Here is a 23,081-nt window from a genome sequence, read left to right on the forward strand (position 1 = left end):
ATCAACTGTTAAGGCGGAGTCCAGGGAAATCATGTGCGGGAAGGAGATGTGTATAAGGCGTCAAAAAGTGTTTTTCTTACGAAAAAGTGTGGCTTATTTCCCTAGTAGTTTCAGAAAGAATGTTTGAACACAAGGACAACTGGAATTGAGTTAAACAAATAATTAAAGTACCTTTAGGCTTGGAGGCCTCATTGATTTGTATTTGTGCTGAACAATAACATTTTCTGTTCAATTGTAATGAAAGCCAATTGGCAAATAAAACATTTTCAACTACCAACTGGCTGCATTTATTGCACACAAAAGTGTTTTCAGAAAAGCAATAGAACAACTTATATGGCAAGTCCGAGAGGTTTAGAGGGTATATAAGTCCCCTTAATCAAACAAAATAACGTCTTTTCACGTTTCAAAGTAGCTCCTTACTATAACTTGATTTTTCTTTTTTTTTTGGGGGGGGAGGGGTTGATATCTATTGCACCTGTAAACTACCCTTTGTCATTTGTCCCAAGCGCTTGAACCATGATTTTTATTTATATTATTGTTTTAACATGGAAGAACTGGTTTTACGAACCTGCTTTTTAACAATAGTATTTTTTTTTAATTAAATGATTTTGATGTTGCTTTTACCTGAATCCTGATTTTTACCATAAAAGAAAAAGTATGAAATATCTACAAAATAGTTCGACGGAAGAAGGAAGTTTCGTACGAGGAAATTTGCATTTTAATTTCCTTCCTTCAGCAACAGATTCAGTGCATGGAGCAACTTGATATGTGCATTAAAGTAGAACTTTGATATTTCTCTGTTCATGAAGGTAACCTATATGCTTCAGAATTTGTTTTGTTTTCATTATTTTTTAACTTACAATTTAGCTTCCGTAATAAAGAAAAGGGAATGACTGATAGTTAAAACATTTTTTTTTCAAATCTGATCTACATGGTTGGCAAAAACAATTACTTCGAATAATTGTACTAATAATTAAAAAAATAACTTCTAGTAATTACTTTGTAACCATTACATAGTTAAAACAATCTTCAAATCTTCATAAAATTTGTTTATTTTTTTGTAAAAGTAGGAATATGCCAGTGTTTCTCTATTTTTTATTGTAGGAGCCAAAATATGAGGTTGGTTCCAGAAGAGATCCTAATCATATTACAGTTTAATGCCGTTGTGCAAATTAGTTTCAACTAAACTCTTTTGAGGCTGATTACAAAACTTGCATAATTCAGGTAAGTCCAACACACCGTTAATGAACAACTATATAGTTCAACAAAAACAGGAGAAGGAAAAGAATAGCAAAAATAGCTTTGCATTTTCAGAAGGTACAAACAACTTCAGCGAGATAAAGAAAGAAATCGATTAAATTGGAGGACAGAAATCAGAATGAGAGACCTGGAAATCGAAAAACTGAAACCAGCAACCAGCTCTTAATGAAGATGACGAGACTATTGCGCGCAGAATACACATTATGCCCCATTGAGTTGAGGAAGCATTGGCAATTGGTAATCCGAAGAATAAGAAGTGACACTAGCAAAGCAAGGCAATATATTTCTTACGTTAACTAAGTAAAGAGCAATTGGCCACCCATATATTTTTTAGTTGCTTTAGTTGGCTGATTCCTAAAAAATTAATAATTTAAGAAACGTGAGGGCTAACCCCTCCCCCATTCTTTACGATAAAGCTTTATGATGTTCTAATCAAGGTAGTTTTGACAGGAATGAATAAAGTTAATGGCTAACTGCAAGTCTTTTTTTTTTATCGATGGCCTTTCAAAGAATTGAAAGTAAAATTTTAATGCTGAAAACAAATGCGCATCAACAAGACCTTTTATTCTCGAGGCTTTTTTTTCTTTCTCTCTTTTGTTTTGTTTTTTGTCTGTTCTTGTATTAGAGTATTCTTTCAAGAAGTACTGTGAAAACAAAACAGCATAAGAAATAAGGTTTGGAGGAGAGTCAGTACCCCTCTTGTAAAAGACAATCTCCTATCTTCTTTAATCATTAATTAAAACAACTTTTTCCACAAAATAAGTTTTTGAAAGAAAAGTAAAGAACTCCATTAAACCAAAAATGAGCAAAAGTAAAATTAAATAATCTACCATGCGTGAAACTACCACATATCAGCATCGATAAATAAATGAAAATGTTTTTACTTTTATAACTTTAATAAATGAGATAACATTAACATTTTGATTAATAAATGTCAGTATATGTATATTAAACTGACAATGCACATTCATTTGTATTTTTTTCAGTAAAGTGCAAATTATGTTCTGGCCTTGGGAAGGCATAAGGGTTTTGAGCCATACTCAAGTTCATTTCTGCTCGTTTTGAGTTTGAATCAGTTATTTATTGTAATTTCTGTTCGTTTTGGGTTTAATTTATTTATCGATGCTGATTTGTGGTAGTTCCATGCTTGGTATATTATTTGATTTAATTTTTGCTCATTTTTGGTTTAATGGAGTTCTTTACTTTTCTTTGAAAAACTTATTTTGTGGAAAAAGTTTTTTTTAAAATTAATTTCTGTTCATTTTATATTGACATAATCTTATCCCAAAAAAATGGTTTAAATCTTTTTGTTTTTTCTAAGACTTTATAGTTTGCCTGCTATTTTCATGCTGGAGAAAACTTTTCAGCAATTTTTAATAACATTCACCCTTTTAAAAATCAGGAAACAAATAGTAGTGTTTAATTTAGTTTCATACCTCCTCTAGTTGACCTGAAATAGAAAACTTGATACCATTCGCAAAAAATCTGATTACTTTCTTTGATAGCTTGGATACACATAAGCAATTTTGATTTGGTTAAATTTTAAGAGCAAAAGTAGCCTCGGAAGCTATAACATAATACTCTCAATCGTTCTTGAGATACTGCTTAGATGCCGTATTAGGAATTAGAATTAAGACAGTGCAATTTGATTTAATCTTAAGCCAACATGCAATTTTTAAACATAATGGAGAAATGGGAGGGTGGGCGTCGGAGGGGGGTTAGTTGCCTTCAAATCGCTTTCAACTATTCAAAAGGCAATAGCCCTTTCTATTTTTAATCGAATGAGCCCTTTTCGAAGTTTCTACGACAACACCTTCGATACGAAGTGCCCTGGTCTAAACAAAAAAAGAATAATAATAATACATTGTATCCACATAGCCCTTTACTATGAAAAGGTCACACCTTCCTATCACTTTTGACTATTAAAAAAGGGCACTAGCCCTTTCAATTTATAATCGAATGAGCCCTTTTTGAGTTTCTACGTCAACGCTTTCTATAAACATCTTATATGCCCCCAGGGCATAAATTACAACCCTTACCCTGAGGGCTGTGAGGGGGCTGCCATCCTCAAGGACCTAATTTTCTGAACTTTTAACTACGTTGAACAAAATGGCTATTTAGAAATTTTGATTGGATGTGTTTTGGGATCTGGTGGGCGTGAGAGGGGGGTTAGTTTTTCTCCAATCACTTTCAACTATTAAAAAAGGCACTAGCCCTTTCAATTTCCAGTCGAATGAGCCCTTTTGAAGTTTCTACGACAACGCTTTCTATAAAAACCTTATAGGCTCCCATGGCATAACTTACAACCCTGGTCCTGAGGGCGGGGGGGGTGGTTTGTCATCCTCGAAGAACTTTCAACTACGTTGAAAGTAGAGGAGGGGGTACCAGCCCCATGTGGCACCCCTGCTGCCACCTACAACTTTTTTTGCATCCCAAATAAGGGCATAGCCTCCCTAGTGAGAATGATTACGTAATGGGGTCAATGACCTTTTTTTCCAAGGTCGATTTATTTGATGTTTCTATGTGTAATAACTCCGGGGCGAAGGTTGCACATGCGCATTGAATTCTAACGGGAACAATGTTATTGATCTAGGACTCGAGGGGGAAGTGAATTTCCGAGAAATTGATTGCGTAATCGAAGGGGAAGTGAAGGTCCGAGAAATTGATTGCGTAATCGAAGGGGAAATTGTTGATTCACGAAGAGGGACTTAAGAAACATTAAGGCTTCTTTAATCTGTGATTTACATAATCGCTAGGGGAAATTATTGATTCACGAAGGGGAGAATTATGAAACAAACATGGCTTCATTGTTGTTTGGTTAGCTTAACCTGAGAAATTGATTTGCATACTCGGCGGGGAAATTGTTGATTCACGAAGAGGGAATTAAGAAACATTAAGGATTCTTTAATCTTTAGGCCTGAGGGATTTATTTATTATTGTTGTTTTTGGACAAGTGCATGCTAGGGGTGAATGTCAAGGTGTCCTGGAATAGGAAACAGTTAGATCACATGTTTTCTTCTCAGCCAATCATCGAGTCGGATACATCCCCCTTCTCAGCCAATCAGAGACGTGCTTACATATTAGCGGCGGTGGGAATATAAGGAACGGGTTTTTTTTATATAGTTTTATTAGTCTGTGAATAGAATTCAAAGGAGTGAGAAGAAGAAGAACAGTTTGACTTTACTCATTTTGGATATATATTTGTGTGTGTGTTGACGATGACGATGAGTGGAATGTTTACCCTATTAGAAGTTGATAGTGGAGTTGATGATAATAGTACAAGAGCACCAAACATTGCGGTGGAAATCACGAAAGGATCACGGCTTTGTTTGGACTGGGATGCAGTATATGCAAGATCTGTGATATCCTTGAGCAAATTTAAAATGGAGGATCAATTATGTTTCGCCGCTAAAGTTGATATAGCACACATGAATAGACTTCAATGTGCTTTAAGTGCATTGGTGAAACATATTGAAGACAATAAACAGTATCGCTGATTGTACATGCTCTGTATTATTGAGGTTGTTGTTGTTGTTGTAATTATTCAATAAAATTGTTTCGAAATCAAAAATGTTCTCTTTCTTTTGTGGTTAGGGCTAATGAATCAGGGTCAGTCTAGAGTCAGCAGTTGGAGTGAAAGGACTGAAAAATGAATAAATTTGAGAAAGAGAGAATTAGATCAAATCTAGTGTTTATGGAAAAGCATTTGATTTTGGATGATGATTTTCTCGAGTTATCTCTTAAACGCAGGATATTCTCTTGTCGGGGAACACTTGACAATATAATGAGGAGTGATTCTCCCCCATTGGACTATTGTATGAAACTTTTAAAATGTGATTCAAATGCTTATAGTCAATTTATTGATATATTAATTGGTACAAAGCAGAATCATATTGTGGATATACTTTTGAAAACATTGCCAATGGATTCAATGTAGATGGCTCCCCCGTGATTCGAAAGAGGTAACATCACAGAGCTACTCCTCTCTCCCCCATTTCCATCTCGTTGAATTTATCGAGCGAGGGCGATCAGTTTCGTTTTAGCTGTGAGTGAGTTGACATCGGAAACCGAAAAATGTTCTATATATGTCCATTGTGCATGTACACTCTTGGCAGTTGGAATCAATGTGAGCATTGTACAATTATAGATGGCTATAGTGAAAAGTGTAAATGATGTAATCCTTGTATATTGCATAGAGGCTATACGGTAAAAATTAAAGTTTTTTATTCATGTCGTGAAGAGGTGTGTGACTCTCATCATAGAAGACACCTTTCCTCCAATTGTCACAATGATAAATGTGATCAGTGGGCGACTACTTACCCCACTATGATTGGAAAGAATCACAAACGTGATTTCAGTTTATTTCTACGAGATTGGTATCGTTGAGAATTTAAATTATTCTGGGAAGAGGAATATCGCCAACGATTCAACTGTTGGGGTAACAAGACTATTTGGTTTCTACGTCATCGCTGTGATGACACTGCCTACTATGACAATAAGCCAAGTGATTTTAATTTGGTAGTTAACGAATGTGATTCACAACTTGAAAACACCGTAAGCGATATTGCTTCAAATATACAGATTGAAACTCGTGAATTTCATAATAAGAATGCAAATAGTATCATTGACTATACAAAGAGATATGACAAGAGTGAAGTTACATTGTACTGTAGAAAATGTGACCCTGACTTTGCAGTCAATCAAGATCAATATACAGTGAATCCAAATTATTTACCAGCATTAGTGATTCACGACAGTTGCATATACATCTAAGATGATGAAATATAAAAGTGAAGATTTAAAGACATTGTTGTATATATACATTTTATAAATAAACAAATTCGCAAACATTTTTTAAGCATTTTACTTTTAGTGCACTGAAATCAATACCATATAGCTCTGAGAGGATATTTTCCACTAGAAAGTCGTTCAGACGGGGATTGTCACTATAAATGTGGAGAAACTGCTTGTAAGTATAGCCACGACATCGGAACACAAAATATAGTAGTGCATGGAAGCCGCAGCTTTTAGTCGTTAGATCCTGCACCCTCTTTCGATTTTGAATAATAGTTTTCCCACTGCTCTCAATATAGTTGTTGATGTGAGGTGTGTAGAATGTATAGGGTAGACCAAGAGGATCAAAAAATTCGATATTCTTCATTGTTTGATAGATGCACAGCCAATGACCCGTCAGCACAGTCGATGGACTGCTATTAACAATAATCAAGGTATTATTCGCGCTTTGAATTTTTCCAAGATAGTCTGAGGGTAGACAATAGGATTTGTACTGGGACATGTAGGGGACCATATTAAATACATTGATTATTTGACTGGTGTTCATGGTGCCAAGTCTAGTAGGACACTGCCTTTGGGAATGATTTCCCAATAGGTTTCATATTGATTTAGTGAGATTAGGGCAATACTCTCAGCCAATGAGTCGGCAAATGTATACTCTAAACACACACTCCCTGTACATACTATACTCATATCCTGTGTGCCAGACAAATCCAGTACAATGATACCATGTGTTTTAACAAACACATCTTCGGTTATACCATTTTCAAATAGTTGCGAATCATGATCTAGGGTTTGCATGGTCAACTCATACAATGTTCTATAGGATTTATCAAAAAATAGATTGTAGAGTGGGATGCCGTTTACTTTGCACACAAGGGATGAAAGTCCAAACATCTCGAATTTATGTGGACATTCTGTCCATGATCCTATTGCACTGGCGCTCTTTACAAAGACCAACGCCAATTTCGACGGAATTTCACCATTGATAAAGGATGAATCGGTGAAGGTGCGTGACCCCACGGCAATATGACGTTGATTGGTGATTGTATGAGGAACAAGTAGTTTAATATTGTTACCATTGGCTCTCAGTTTTTCCATGGCCAAAGCAACAGAACTCATAACCTGCTGTTTGCGTACATGTAGTATTGCTGAGGTGAGGGAGAGACTTACATCGGGATTGCCAGCAAGTTCGTTTCTCAATATGAAATTGGAGGGTGCAAGCGTCAATTTTATATCCACTTTAACATTGGGCGGCAGCCATTGGGGTATATTAAATATTTCATGATATATTTTTCCAACTAGATGTAATTCACTAGTTGTAGCATTTTTAAGTGCATCTGTACTATCAGTATTAGTAATGTATTCATATCCATTGGAGGCTCCTCTCAATTCCTTGTATGACTTGGGTGTCATCAACATGAATTGTATATAGCTTGTATAGTTGGAGAGATTGTTGCTTGTGCTCACCAGCGTGCCATTGATGTAGACACTAATTTGACGAAATAAATTATGTAATATACAATTTTCATAGGATATCCCATCGGCCCGAATTGGCATTGAATTATTGGATTTCCGGACTTTCATTTGTAAATCTATAAATGTTGAAGACATGTCCATAAAGTAGTCTTCATTGGAATAAATTTGAAAGTGGATATTATCGGAGAGGGGTTGTAGAGGATAGAATTGTTCATAGTATCCATGCTTGACACTCACATCGACATTTTCAGCATTGAATAGATTCAATGAGGCGGTGATTGAAGGTTGGGAGTCCTTATGTGTTAGATAGGACATTTTAGGAGAAGAAATCTTGTTTCGATCTGACAATTCTATTCTTCATGGGACTTCTGTTTACACTACGTATCGGCTTTTTCCTTCGTTTCTTTGACAAAAGGGATGTCTTAATTTTCCTTTCTGAGTGGAGACTGATGAGTGATACGTTGTTTCTTGACCTTTTTAAAACTTTACCATTCTGTTTTAATCTCTCGCCAAGGGTTCGTGCACCGGACCTAAGATTTTCCGAAGCATTTTTTTTTAAATCCTTGCCAGAGCCCCAATCGTATAGTGTAGAGGATGCAAAATCTGTCGCAGCCGGTACAAGATATTTTCTAGCCAGTGGTAGTGAAGAGCGAAAAAGCTTAGCAAACCAACTCCCAAGACCGTAGCCAGACATAGACGAGAGACCCTTGTAGTAGTCCATTCCATTGCCCAGTTGTCTTGGGCCAAGAGTATTAACATACCAGTCAATATCAGGACAAGTGAATACCACTTTTTTATTAGACATCTTGCTGTTGAACGATGGGTCGAAAATGGCATGTAATCACATCCAAACCTTTTGAAATTGCTATGGGATCACCTAATTAAGTTCTTAGTGTTAACTGACAGAGTTCCAAATAGGAAGTGTTTACGGGAATATACTGAAGATGCTTTATATTGTAGTGGTGAATATGTTCTTGATTGGTTTTTCGTTCAAGAACTCGTAGGAAGGGAACATTTGAATTACCAACCCGAGATGTTTCCACAAATGAAGCGTAGAGAAATATACAGGTGTCTGTGGAGAAGGCAGGCGGGTAATCAGCGAAAATGAAATTAGTGTTTCGCGCACTTCTACCGTTGATTATATTGATCTTAAAGCCAAGTACATACTTTAAGATATAATTGAGAATAACATTGTCGCTGGCAATGGGTGAACTAATGTAGATCTTACCCTCCTCCTTTGAATAGTTGAAATGAAAAGCTCCCTTTTTATGAGAGGACATTGTTTTATTAATAGAACGACATAAATCATTCATACAGGTGAGTTCCTCGTAGGGTAATTCAATATATGGATAATCCTTCCAATTGATTTTTTGAATTTGTTCGTGATCACCTGGTGGTGGCGGCCAATCATAGGGTCTAATTTGTATTTCATATTTACGATCCTTTCTCAGGATGTCATAGGTATTTTTGAGAATACAATCGACAGGAGCTACTTCATACTTTCCGTCGTCGAATTTGAAGGTGGGGGAGAATTTCGTCCAAAAATCACTTGTTTTATTCAGATCATTGTAGAGAGGATCAGAAACATTGGACATGAAAGTCACATAGAAATCAATGGGCATTGTCAATATCTTCAGCAATGATCCAAGAATCAAAATCCGAGTTGTATCCTAGCCAGAGAACAAGCAACTGTTTCTTACCATGGCGTGTACGACTCTTTAATATCTTTTCAATTTGAAAACTTTCACTAGTGTTTCTAACTTTTTTCAGTTCATATTCATAAAAACCACAGAAACTCTCATCATCTATGTTGTCTCGCAGTCGATAAGTTATGGGTATGGTGTCTAGGATTTTAGACACTTTAAAAAGTTCGGTGCTCCATAAATAATTCCCCTTTTCAAAAATATTGGTGGTTCTATTAATTCGAACAGTATCACCAACATTGAATTTCTTCTTTTTTTCTCTTGGTCCACCTTGGAGTATTGCTTTAGAAAAACATCAAATGCGTTTTCATTGTAGTGAACAGCCGATGTTGTGGAGTTAGACAGTGATCGAATGGGTCGATGGTTGTATATATGAATGATTTTATCTAAATAAGGGATAAAATCAGGTGTATTTTTAAATGTGCAATATCTTGAAATTAATAGACGAATCGTTCTTATTAATCGTTCACCCAATGCAGCCTTTATCGGGCTGTGACTATGATAAAGTGTTGTATTATATTTCAAAAGAACCTTTTGCATATGGGGATTAACAAATTCACTGCCACGATCCGATTGAATTTTTCTATACGAATCCTGTTCTAGAAGACTTTCAATGCCCCGAGCAACTTCAACACCTCTCTTTGATCGTAGTGGAATGGCATAGGCATAGCGACTAAAGATACTGATTGCCACTAGAATATATTTGTAGGGGGCATTGTGACGTTGTTGAAGTGCGTCCAGAGTTAAAATATCCGTTTGCATTATAGGCAGAGGGAAAAAGGCTGTAGTATGTCGATAGTGTTTACTGCGAATCCTTTGAGTTAGATATAGTGTGTAACTCGACTCATTTTCTCGATACTCTTTTGCTTTTTTCAATGTGGTGGTGGTGGTGCCGGAGACAGATATGGAAAGCGTTTTGGGGGACCTTAAACTTCCCACTTCGCCAATATTTTCATAGACACCTTTCAAAACTTCATCAATTTCGAGCGTAGACACGTAGTATAACGTCCACTCCCTTTTTGCACACTGACGAGCGAATCAATTCGTCTTCGCTTTTGAATAGCAGCAACAGGTGGTGTAAAATCATTGCTGCTGCTGATAGTATCTTCAAATATTGAATCTTCTTCTTTTTTAATTGAAGTTGTTGGAGGTGGACTATATTCTCTTAGTTTCTTTAGAATTTGCTTATTGCCAATAAGACTTTTGGAGAAGTTTATTGCACACAGAAAGGTGTATAGATTATTGTCAAAGGATAAGAGACCTTTACGATTCGTCACCATATCAAAAATTAAATCAACGAGATTATAACTTTTTCTCTGAATTATAATTCGTTTCCCCGAGCTCTCGACTTGAACCTGATGCTCACCAACAGTTTCCAACATGAGATAGGATAATATTTTTTTAATCTGTTCTCGGTAGGTGAGTGGCAATAGGTTTCCAATTTTCAATACACTCGAATTCAAGTCCCTCTCCTTTGGTACTGTACAGAATCTTGAGATGTCTCCTGTTTAGGGGGATCGACGACGATGGCAGGTCTCTCACGATATGGTTTATGTTTTTCCACACGTCGCAATGCATCTTGAAGTAAAAGCAGTTTTTTGTCATCGGCAATATTCTCATCATTAATGACTTTGCTTAGATTGTCTTCAAAATGTTCGATGGGCGAGAGAACAAGTTCAAATGGTTTCAATTTATAGGGTTTAGCTATTCTCTCACTAGAGAAAACTGTTTACAAGTCCTGGAATTATCGGTAGTCAAAGTGTGAAAAAGCTACCGCTCGCCTGAAGGAACCGTGTTCTTTTTAATTTTTTAACCATTTTTTTTAAATACAAGGAGCGGACAGTGAAAAGATGTTGGTTTTTCTGTTGTCTAAAACCATCTGGCAGTTGAACATTGCCCTCAGTTAAATTTAAAAAAAGTTCAGATATTAGATTAATGAAATCAGTGTCAACACCGTGTTTGAGTATAGCCTTCCTAAGCAACGGTTTTGAAGTGCTTAAAATGGAAAACAGATGCCGTTGTTCGTGTAGTTTCTTCAGTGTCATAATGGCAACTAATAGTCTTTTCTAATGTTCACTGGAAGATATACTGTAATATCATTGTTGAAAATGTCGGTGACTACACGTAGATCCTCGGGAGTGCTCTGATTAAGATCCAACAATATGTAACCGTAGGGTTTGCTAGTCGCCTGTGTGTACGATGACAACATAATGTAAGGGGTGCGGGGTTCTATTTGATTTTTGAGTTTTTTTAGCGCGATATAATCACGCACGACTCGATAGATGATATAGACAGTGCAATTCAAAGCAAGGGTTCGCATACATTTGCTCTGATGAAACAGATTGTGTAGAACTAGGGTAACGGAAATGTGTTCATGATGGGAGCGAATGGTGAACAGTTGTAGCATTTCCTGTGAGAACTGTTCAATGGATTCAGCCAAATCATCAATAATTAACCACGAGTTCGATTCAATACTATTGAAAACATCAAGTCCTAGTATGAATTGTATTGGTATGGTTGTGGCAAGAGCTTTTATTTTATCATAGGACTCCTGACAAATACTATAGCAATAGTAGATTTTTTTCGGCTTTTCCAAAAACATTTTATTGCAATTTTGAATTATTATAGTTAATAGTGTTGTTTTCACCGACATTGACGGTCCACACAGAAACGATCTGAAGGGTGTTTTAAATTGATACATGCTGTTGCTGCTGCTGTTGGGGACAACAGTCGGACTACAACTAACTGTAAATCATATGTGCTCAATGAATAAGTAGTAATAATTTTCCCCATAGATCTATCTATTCAAGAACAACAACAAAAATATTTCATGGCAGCATTTATTTCGACACTGCATGAAAACAAATATTTCTGCAGTCAACATGAACAACGATAAAAATAATAATAACACTTGTTCAACAAGAACAGTTGACAAAATTTCTCCTTCTCCGGTGGTCAAAATGAAAACTCTATTTGCAGTCAACATGAACAGCACAGGGCAATGATAACACTTTATAAATAAGCACTTATTGTCTTTAAAAAAAAAAACACTTTTCTGTACAATACTTTATGTACAATAAAAAAAAACACTTTTTTGTCCATCATCAACAACACTTTTCTGTACAACACTTTTTTTTTTTTTTTTGTCAACTTAAACACTTTTCTATACAATAACACTTTTTTGTACAACAGAAAAAACAGACACACACTCACTTGGAACAATAGCACAGTTGAACTTGATGAATTTAAAGGTGTGGGTCCCCCCCCCCCGGGGGCCGCGGGGCCGAAGGCTGGCCGGCCACGGGCGGGACCTCCCCCCCCCCTGGGCGGCCCGGGGAAGGGACCCCCCCCCCCGGGCGGCCGCGGGGTGTAAAAGAATAGTTGTTGTCACTGCTATGGGTTAGTTGAGTGGTTGGGTTAGTGCTTGGGTTAGATGACCAGTTTGAGTGGTGGTGGAGGGTAGTTGGGTAGGTTAATTTATCCAGACCAAGTTGATTGCGATATTCTATGCATTCCAATTGATTCGAAAGACGAGAGTGACAATGTAGTAGAACACTCACACCGATTTCGAGCACATAGACCTTGTCGGATATAGATGACATCAAATTCTTCGCTACTCTCACAGTCTAATTTCTATACTGTAAATAGCAAATTTCAAGCACTTGTGCTTTTGGCACTAGGCTACTTTCTACACAATCTCTGTACACGCTCATATTGAAATTGCTCTTTACAAAGTGTGTAGGCACCCCTTTACACGCCTTCTTGTCGTCCTCACTCTGTGTTTCCACACAATAAACTTTGTGACCCGGGACCATCCCCCGGGCTATCAAATCACTCCCCGTCTCTGATTTTACCATTAATAGTTGGTTGGGGGCTTGATGTTTCACCAACTCGGGGTTGAGAGATGGATTACAGTTGGTGAAATCCATCCGCGAGCTGATGTGCTCCCTATTTTCCAGATCACCCGACAAATCTTCCGTCCAATTTACCTTCAACAGCAGAGAATATTTATCTCCATAGAAAACTTGAACCTCCCGTGGCCATTGCACCTTGCACACATTGTAAGAGAACGACAACATGAGCTTCTTGGAAATTTCCAGTACTGAACGACCTCCTACTATATTCTTGTTCAGTACTACATTTCGCTTTCGCCTGTGTAGAAGAACCATGCCGGCCTCTATGCTCGTGAACGATGTAAAATTGGGATCGGCAATAATTCGTGCACACTCTAGAGGGTCAGTCACGACATCGCAGCGAGATCTATTACGTACGCTCTCACACATTTTGCCAAACGCTGAATTTAGAATGAGCTTATACATTTCCTTCACCACCTTTGAATTTGCCTTAGAGCGTTTATCAACAAAGGTATCGATCAAAGTTTTCAAGTAGGGTCGCTGATTGAACTGCAGGACCCTATGTATTTTAGTGATCTTGAAACCGTTGCTCACCATCCAATGCAAAAGCACATGGTGAACAACGATATTCTCCTTAGGGTCCAAATCAGCAATCAGTTTCTTTTTAGAGGGAGTCCAGTGCATCCCCATATCCTCAACCAATGAACGATTGTAGGGGCTCAGAGAGTCCCTGCTCACCGGCCGATTGATACAGGGAAAAACAAAATCTTTGACTGAGTCGTGAAGCGCCAGTGGAATTTGACCGTCAACTTCAAAGAACCCTCCTTGTGACCCATTGTCCTCGACGGTGGTAATGTCGGGGAACTCACAAGGATTCTCAAGCCATTGATAGTTCCCACACGGCAAAGAGTAGTTGGACATTGCCGAGGGGTACAATGAGTTCATGTCCAAGAACACTGCATTTGACTTTGCACCGGTGCTTTGTCCGCTCGGATCGGTTGATAAGACGCGGTCCCCATGAAAAACATACCCTCCCCTCATTGAACGCTCTACAAAAAGGTGCTGATCTATGTCAGTGATTATGCCTATGTCCTCCCTGCTAATTTTTAAAATTAAATCCATCACTAAATGGGGCGTAGAAAAATAATAGCCTATATCTAACCCGAACTCTGAATAGATCTGGTCTGTGTTCTTACAGACTATATCCAACATCGTTAGAACGTCACTGGCCAAGTACAGTCTACAATAATCCCACCCATTTTTACAATCCCCCTTGGACCACACCTTCTTGGAAAACTCATACTCCTCGGCTGTGCAATCACTGTTGGTCAGTGACTTGTAAAAAGCTTCAATTGGAGGTAGTTTCTCCTCACTTAGGCGTGCGCCAGAACAGTAATAATCGTATGCATATATACCTTTGCAGGTCAACAGGTCATACATTTCACTGTCTGGAAACTGCTGTTTAAGCAAGGGAAAGCTATCAAAATTGTCGCCTTTTTGCACTTGAATCAATTGACTCAATGCCTTGGGGAAAAAACTAAAGGAATCTAAAAACCTGATTTTATTCCAATACGTATGCCCATTATTCACTGCCTGCCATTTCAGTTCGAGAAGCAATAACTTCTCGGCTGATTTGGGAATTATGTTGTAGATAAATGAACTATTTACCCATGGACAATCTACTCCCCCTCCCTCCCTATGCATACGTGCCAGTGCCGGTAAAATAAATTTTAAGTCATAATTTGAATTATGAATAAAAACAGGGATAAAAAACTGCTGGCTAACAATTAAATGACCCGAGGGATGCGCAACCCACCTACCCGGACTACCCCCCGAGGAGCGGTACTCCACCCACGTGTCATGATAGATGACTTTCCCCCTACACCAAAGTGGCTAATGTTCCAAATGCGCATACTACTGTTCCCAATAGCAATTACATACAAACCATATTTTTTGATTTTCAATATCTATCCGATAATCTTCCGCACACAAACTTTGCACAATCGTAGTTATAAAAAGAGAACAATAACAATAATACCAGACAATCAGTTTAGTCAATGCCTTGTCCATGCACTCCCGCTCATCCAATGTTTCAACTATTTCTAACAACTGCACGGTGTTAGAACTGTCTCTTTGCGCGTGGGCGTATGACACTGCAATGGCCTGATGTTCTTTGACTCTGTTTGGAAATTTTGGGTCATTCACCTCCATCAGCTTAGCCTCACAGTCCAAAGATATTTTGTTGCACTGGAGAAGGGTGTTTTGGAAATTTTTGAATCGTAGAATTGACCTATCCCCTGAAACCGTTTCCACTGTCTGATAGCCGTGGCGGCTACAATGCCTCATGTGATTTTGTAACTTTAGTTCAGTCCAAAATCTAGAGAGGCATGTTGGACAGTAGAAACGGGTCCCCCTATGCGTACCCTCCCCCAGAACTCTACTAATGTCAGTGATAGGTTTAAAATGACCGATTGTGTTCGGTTGACTAGGTGGTGTGTATAATAACCAAACCCAGTGTTTAACCAAATCAACTGACGGGCCCCTTACGGGGAAAACCACCCCCTTCTTTTTAGAACGAACCCCATCTTTAAATTCAGTTTCGTATTGTACCACAGTAACGCCAATATTTAAATGAGCATTAGCCCTTTCAAACATGTCAATAGCTCGAAGCGTTACTGGGTATTTCCCCTCTAAGCACGAAAAATCTACAACTGGGAAAGCGGAGCCCTCCTTCCCATGTACAGCCCAAATGTCTAAATTCGTCTTGGTAGCGTCCCGAGCTAGAGGCTCAAATGCTGAGATGAGGAAAGCATACTTGAAACACTTTTGATCTGTTTCAAAACAGATCCGCTGGACACCACGACAACCTACTAGATCTGGATTATAATTTAAAATAGTATCCCTTTCAGAACTAGCCCCCCCTCTTACAATAAAATCTTTCTTAATTTTACAAATATTATCACTTAAATTTTCAATAAAAAGAACTACTGAGCCACTTCCATTTTCTTTATAGTTCTCGAGATGTGTTATAATTTGATCAATCTAATCCATGAAAGCACCCTCAAAATTTTTCAAATTTGAACAAACCAAACGCGTCTCGGAATGTATAAAATGATAATAAACCTCGCTTTTTCCCTCATTCAAATAAAACACTTTTAAAACAATGGAAACCTTAATTGAATCACGACCTCCACACACTGGCATTTGGTTCTCCCGAAGTGCACGAATTTTATCTACATAGTTGTGTACAAGTTCTCCAGGGTCAAAAACAAAATTTCCCCCCAGTAGTGTATTAATGGGATCACCAAACATTGCAGTGAAAACAACTATATTATTTAAAATTCTGTTGGACAGCTGAAAGTCTGGGAGAGTTGTTCCCCCCTCCCCCGCGTGTATATTACCCCCTCCCCCCAGTTGTTCAACAATATATGGCGAATGCTCCACTTCGGATGTTAGAAGTGGAGTCGTGTTGGTTTAGGAGGTTTGTGGGGTCCCTGTAAAATACTCTAAAAATTTTAAATTATTCGGGGTCAAGTATAACACCACAACAGCGCTATTATATACATTTAAAAAATAAGCAAAAAACTCATCAATATTGTAAGTTACTTCAATAGAGTTGTCCCATGTTAAATTGTTGGGGGACTCCAAAGATGCCTCCTCTTCACTAGACGGCGAATATGGGACCAATGCAATCTATAAATGAAAAAAAATAGCTTATTTTCAGAGTGTTCAAATCATCCCCTACTGTTTTTAAAATTTGGATTATTATTGCTTAATAACATTTGGTTAATTCAACTGAATATAATCTAAGATATGACATAGAAAGCGACAATTTGGTCTTTTATTTGAAAATTGTTAAAAAAAATTTTTTTTTTTTTTCAAGACAAATTACCAACTTGCCTCCCTTGGGCGATTTCCTGACCCGGGGCACGTCCACCACAGATTCACTGCCTCGTGGCGCCTCCCTATGGCGCGACCTTGACCAGTGGCGCATGTCGGGGCCACAGCGCATCCATTTGGCACTTCTCAGGGCCCGCATCGCTTCCCGCAACGCTTCCCCGGCCCACCGGCTCCACGGGTCGCAGCCGTGTACCTAATGCCCCAAAAAACCGTATTGTTAGACTGCATAAGTCCAAGTTTCTCTCTAATCCCGTTCTATAGGTTCGGTGAACTCTTCATTAACTCACAATTATTGTAAGCAACCGCGCGCAGGTTCCAGGATTGAACCGTTAACTCGGTTTTCACTCGCTAAAATCTTTGACACGATAGAAATATTCAGTGTAAATTAGAACGTCAATATGTGACAGATGGGATAATCTCTCTCTCAAATTACGTGAAAAAGAGCATTCAGTTTCAAAGGTATCTAAAATATATGTGATAGCAGCAGAGAAAATAGTAAAGATTAGAAAAAATAGGGGATTTTGAGTTTCAAATGGTGAGCATTAATTGAAATTACCCATGAAAAATATTCGCTTATGAGATATCGAAATCGAAGAGATAGCAACAGAGAAAATATCAAAGATTAGAAAAAATAGCATTTTGAGTTTCAAATTCAGTTATTATTAATAGAAATTACCTAAAATTATTCTCTTATGAGATATCGAAAGCGATAGCAAAGATTAGAAAAGAGTGGTTTCTTTGCAAAAAAAATACATTTAGATATCTCCGAGGGAAGGTGGGAGCAGAGAAAAGAGTGGTTTCATTGAAAAAAATTACATTTAGATATCTCCGAGGGAGATAAATTTAAAACAATGGTTGTGGCGAGGGCTTAATATCTCACAGAGATAAGTTTATATTGGGATTGAAAAGGACTGAAAAATGAATAAATAGAAAGGTAGGACAAAATACTTACATTTAGATAATCCCTCTGAGCTTGGGTGCCGGATGGTCCAGGTCACGTGGGTTGGAGGGTGGACGGGGTGGCGTCGCTATGTTCTTGTGTGACTGAACCGGGTCCAGGTAACGTGTGTTGGAGGGCGAAGGGACTGGTGACGTTAATTTCTTGTATAGGAGCTGTGACTTGTGCAGCCGGGGTAGCTTCTGAGCCCCTTGAAAAAGCTTGTATAGGTGGGGCTTCGGCATTGAAGCTATTCACCCACTCTGTTTTTAGTGTTTGGCCAGACACCATTGTGGCTCGATTAAGAGTGGCTTGCGTAGGTGGCTGCACTTGGGCAGGTAGTGTGGAGCTGGGGGGTTTTGGCCAGCGATCATATTGCATGACAGGGGGCGCATTATTGGCCCTCGCTTTCTTGGAAGGAGGGGGCACGCATTCGACGCTATTTGCGCCAGCCATAGGTCTCATCAAAGCAGTGTCCGCAAATTCTTCATAATTTGCCTTAAAGAAGAGAAGAAAAATCAAATCAAAATAATTTGCCCCTTTTTTAAGAAGGAAAGTTATTAAACATTATTTTGGTTTAGTTTATCACTAAGAAAGCACAAAAACCATATTCACTCCCCCTAAATTTAGGAAAATTAAGCCTACCCTCACATAAAGTTAATAATTCAATTTATTCAAGCGAAAGCTAAGCAATTATCTTTTCTATATAAAATAAAAGTTGTAGCCCCCCAACAAAAATCATTGAGTCACCCCCTTGAATAAAAAAGAAACTTTATTGAAGGAATGAAAAAATTATAAATTTACACATTAGTTTTCTTGTCAATTGGCGTACATGTCTATACACAGAATCCCCCTTTACTTTTACATACAATGAAGCTGTTAGAAGCGATGTATTGCCCCTTTCACATAATGCCCTAAAAATATTGTTAAACTTAATCTGTTTCTCTTCTCCATACAGGTTACGAAACTAAAATTCTAATTATTGCTTAAAAGTGTTTTAATTTGACAGAGGAATAGTCCCTTTGCCTGCCGCATTTGTAAACACATCTGAAGAGGGTACGATAAAGTAATTATAACCCTGCGGAAATCTACTGTCAAACCATATCGGGTTAATAGCTAAGAGATATGCAGAAGTTGATAGGGTTTACAGAAAGGCCAATTTTATCAAAATGGTATTTCTTTTTGCTAGAATATGATTGTAAAACAATGGTGGAGGGAGTTAGGTGGAAATAGAGTGGGACGGAGAATTATTTCTTTGTGCGATTCTTTGGTTTTGTAAAACAATGGTGGGGGGGGGGGGGAGTGAGCGGTAAATTGTTTGGGGAGGAGAATTTTTTATTTTGTCGAGATTTTTGTTTGTTAAAACATGGGTGGAGGGAGGGGGGGGATTTAGCTGGAACTATAGAGGGACGGATACGTATTTCTTTTTGCGATAATTTGGGATTGTAAAACAATGGTGGCGGGAGGGGGTGGATTTAGCTGGAAATATAGAGGGAAGGATAAGTATTTCTTTTTGCGAGAATTTGGGATTGTAAAACAATGGTGGGGGGGGGGGGATTTAGGTGGAAATATAGTGGGATGGATAATTATTTCTTTTTTCTAGAATTTGGGATTTTAAAACAAAGGAGGGAGGGGGGGTTTTAGCCGGAAAAATAGAGGGACGGATAAGTTTTTCTTTTAGCTTTAATTTGGGTTTGTAAAACAATGGTGGAGGGAGGGGGTGGATTTAGGTGGAAATATAGAGGGAAGGATAAGTATTTCTTTTTGCGAGAATTTGGGATTGTAAAACAATGGTGGAGGGAGGGGGGATCTAGCTGGAAATATAGAGGGGACGATGTCCATGGAAAATTCGATTGAAAATAAAAAATGTACTTACATGGTAAATTGAAGTTGCCAAGGCTTCAAGTTCATCAAATTTATCCATTGTTGTTTACACAGCGTCAAAATACTTTCTGATAATTGAATCACATTGCATGTCCGTTATATACGAAATCTCAAGGGTGAATTGTTATGTAACGGTGAAAATCATATGTAAGCAGGTCTCTGATTGGCTGAGAAGGAGGATGTATCCGACTCGATGATTGGCTGAGAAGGAAACATGTGATCTAACTGTTTCCTATTCCAAGAACACCTTGACATTCACCCCTAGCATGCACTTGTCCAAAAACAACAATAATAAATAAATCCCTCAGGTCTAAAGATTAAAGAAGCCTTAATGTTTCTTAATTCCCTCTTCGTGAATCAACAATTTCCCCGCCGATTATGTAAATCAATTTCTCAGGTTAAGCTAACCAAACAACAATGAAGCGATGTTTGTTTCATAATTCTCCCCTTCGTGAATCAATAATTTCCCCTAGCGATTATGTAAATCACAGATTAAAGAAGCCATGTTTGTTTCTTAATTTCCCCTTCGTGAATCAACAAGTTCCCCTTCGATTACGCAATCAAGTTCTCGGAAATTCACTTCCCCCTCGATTACGCAATCAATTTCTCGGAAATTCACTTCCCCCTCGAGTCCTAGATCAATAACATTGCTCCCGTTAGAATTCAATGCGCATGTGCAACCTTCGCCCCGGAGCTATTACACATAGAAACATCAAATAAATCGACCTTGGAAAAAGAGGTCATTGACCCCATTAACCACGTGTTCTCCCTAGGGAGGCTATGCCCTTATTTGGGGTGCAAAAAAGTTGTAGGTGGCAGCAGGGGTGCCACATGGGACCTCCTGATAGGGTTCTACTGTTGAAGAAAATTACTATCTCAAAATTTTGATTAGTTGTGTTTGGGGAAATGGTGGGCGTGAGAGGGGGCTTAGTTGCCCTCCACTCACTTCCGAGTATTAAAAAGGGCATTAGCCCTTTACATCGAAGGAGCCCTTTTTGAAGTTTCTACGATAAAGCTTACTATAAAAGCCTTATATGCCCCCAGGGCATACCTTACAACCCTGCCCTGATGGCTCTGAGGGGGCAGCCATCCTCAAAGACCTAATTTCCAGAACTTTCAACTAAGTTGAACAAAATTGCAATCTCAAACTTTTGTTTGGATGTGTTTGGGGAAATGGTGGGTGTGAGAGGGGTGCTACTTATCCTCCAATCACTTTCGACTATTAAAAAGGGCACAAGCCTTTCTAATTTCCAATCGAATGAGGCCTATTTGAAGTTTCTGCAACATCCATATCTATAAAAACCTTATATGCCCCCCGGGCATAACTTACAAACCTCGCTTTTACCTAGTTTTACTTCAAGATGCACTTCGTCTCGTGGACAATCATAAGCCTTATCGTGAGAGACCCGTGAATGTAAGTGTCATTGATTCCCACCCCAAAAAGGAAACATCTGTTCAAGATTCTGCTGGAGCAACAACAACAACAATACAATTAAAGGTGAATGAATTGAGTTCAATAGTGACAACTATTGGAAACCTCCTGCCTCACACATTTCGAGAAAAGAGTAAAAGAGTGTTAACATATTTCATGTTGGAGAGTGATGATCATCAAGTTCAAGTGGAAAGCACAGGGAAACGAATAATAATTCAAGGAATAAGTTATAATCTACTTGATTTCATTTTTGATTTGGTTACAAATCGTAAAGGATTTTATCATTTGACAATAATCTATGCAGCTATCTAAATACATCAAACTTCCCCAAAAGTCTTATTGGCAATAAGCAAATTCTAAATATATTAAAGGAATATAGTAGAGCTGTCAGTCCTGTAACAGCAACACCAACAACGACAACACCATTTAAAAAAAGAAGAAGAAGAGGAAGGAGATTTTAAATCAATCTTGGAAAATACTAGCACTCCTAGCAGTAGCAGCAGCAGCAATGATTTGCTTACACCAATTGTGATGGCTAGACAAAAGCGAAGACATTTTGACATCAACTCACTATCAGAAGCGCCACCCTCCAGTATGCAAAATGGTAGTGATCATTAGAAAATGTATTTGCGTTCAAAATGGATGAAGTTTCAAAACATATTTATGAAAATATTGGTGAAGTGGGAAGTCTAAATTCCCTCACAACACTGTCTAAAGTCATCAGTGGCGATGTCAACACTTTAAAATGTGCCAAAGAGTATCTAGAAAATGAATCGAGTTACACTCTACATCGAAATCATAGGATTCATGGCAAACAATATCGACAAATTAAAGGCTTTTTCCCACTGCATATAATGTAACCAGATCTTTTAACTTCAGATGAGATTCAACGACGACACAATACACCCTAAAAATATATTCTAGTGGGAGTCAGTATCTTTAGTCGCTATTTATATTATGTTCCATTGCGATCAAAAAGAGGTGTTGAAGTGCCCCAGGGCATAGAAAGTGTTATTTAACAAGATAGGTATAGAAAAGTTCATAGTCTTCGTGGTAGTGAATTTGTTAATCTACATGTGCAAAAGGTTATATTGAAATATAATACAAAGCTCTATCATAGTCATAGTCTAATAAAGGCTGCCTTGGCTGAACGATTGATAAGAACGATTCGTCTATTAATTTTAAATTATCGTGCACTGAAAATATTGCTGCTTTTATTCATGATCTAGTTAAAGTCGTGAATATATACAACCAACGAGCCCATCGATCTTTGTCCAATGTTAGCCCTCAGGAAGTTCATCGATATGAAAATACGTACATTTGACACTTTTCTTACACAATATTCCAGTGAAAAAAAAAATTGTGAAACAAAAATTCAATGTTGGTGATACTGTTAGAATTGATAGAACTGCTAATATTTTTGAAAAGGGGAATTATTTATGGTCCACAAAACTTTTTAAAGTGTCAAAAATCCTAGACACCGAATCCATAACATATCGTCTGCAAGACACCAAAGATGATGAGATTCTCGGTGGTTTATGTGATTATGAACTACAAAAAGTTAGAAACAGTAGTGAAACTTATCAAATTGAAAAGATATTAAAGAGTCGTACTCGCAGGGGCAAGAGACAGTTGCTTGTTCGTTGGCTAGGATAAACTCTGATTTTGATTCTTGGGTTGCAGTTGAAGACATTAACAATGCCCAGTGATCTCTATGTGACATTCATGTCCAATGTATTTGATCCACTCTACAGTGATTTGAATAAAACAAATGATTTTTGTACGAAACTCTCTCCCACCTTCAAATTCGACGGCACGTATGAAGTTGCTCTTGTCGA

The 23,081-nt window shown here is 38.0% G+C and overlaps 2 protein-coding genes across 2 annotated transcripts in view; one reads left to right on the top strand and one right to left on the bottom strand.

The window, feature by feature from the left end:
• The first annotated feature begins 742 nt into the window (after window positions 1-742).
• LOC148952139 (uncharacterized) overlaps window positions 743-23,081 on the top strand; it is a 29,648-nt gene continuing 7,309 nt past the window's right edge. Inside the window, exon 1 of the mRNA XM_089088856.1 lies at window positions 743-809. Coding sequence (XP_088944982.1) covers window positions 804-809 — 6 coding nt within the window. The 5' untranslated portion in view covers window positions 743-803. The remainder of the gene's footprint in view (window positions 810-23,081) is intronic.
• Window positions 17,985-19,851, bottom strand: LOC148952140 (uncharacterized). Its single transcript, XM_089088627.1, has 2 exons — window positions 19,804-19,851; window positions 17,985-18,425 (listed from the first exon to the last, which is right to left on the bottom strand). The coding sequence occupies exons 1-2, from the start codon at window positions 19,849-19,851 to the stop codon at window positions 17,985-17,987; spliced, it is 489 nt and encodes a 162-aa protein (XP_088944753.1).

Source organism: Artemia sp. Qi Xiang Cuo, chromosome 5 (assembly GCF_049724085.1).
Source record: "Artemia sp. Qi Xiang Cuo chromosome 5, ASM4972408v1, whole genome shotgun sequence".
NCBI classification, from domain to species: domain Eukaryota; kingdom Metazoa; phylum Arthropoda; class Branchiopoda; order Anostraca; family Artemiidae; genus Artemia; species Artemia sp. Qi Xiang Cuo.

Coding starts and splice junctions, on each gene's coding strand:
- LOC148952140 (XM_089088627.1), bottom strand. CDS start 19,851: ATGGATAAATTTGATGAACTTGAAGCCTTGGCAACTTCAATTTACCAT. Junction 18,426..19,803: donor TGGCAACTTCAATTTACCAT/GTAAGTACATTT, acceptor CTCTTCTTTAAG/GCAAATTATGAAGAATTTGC.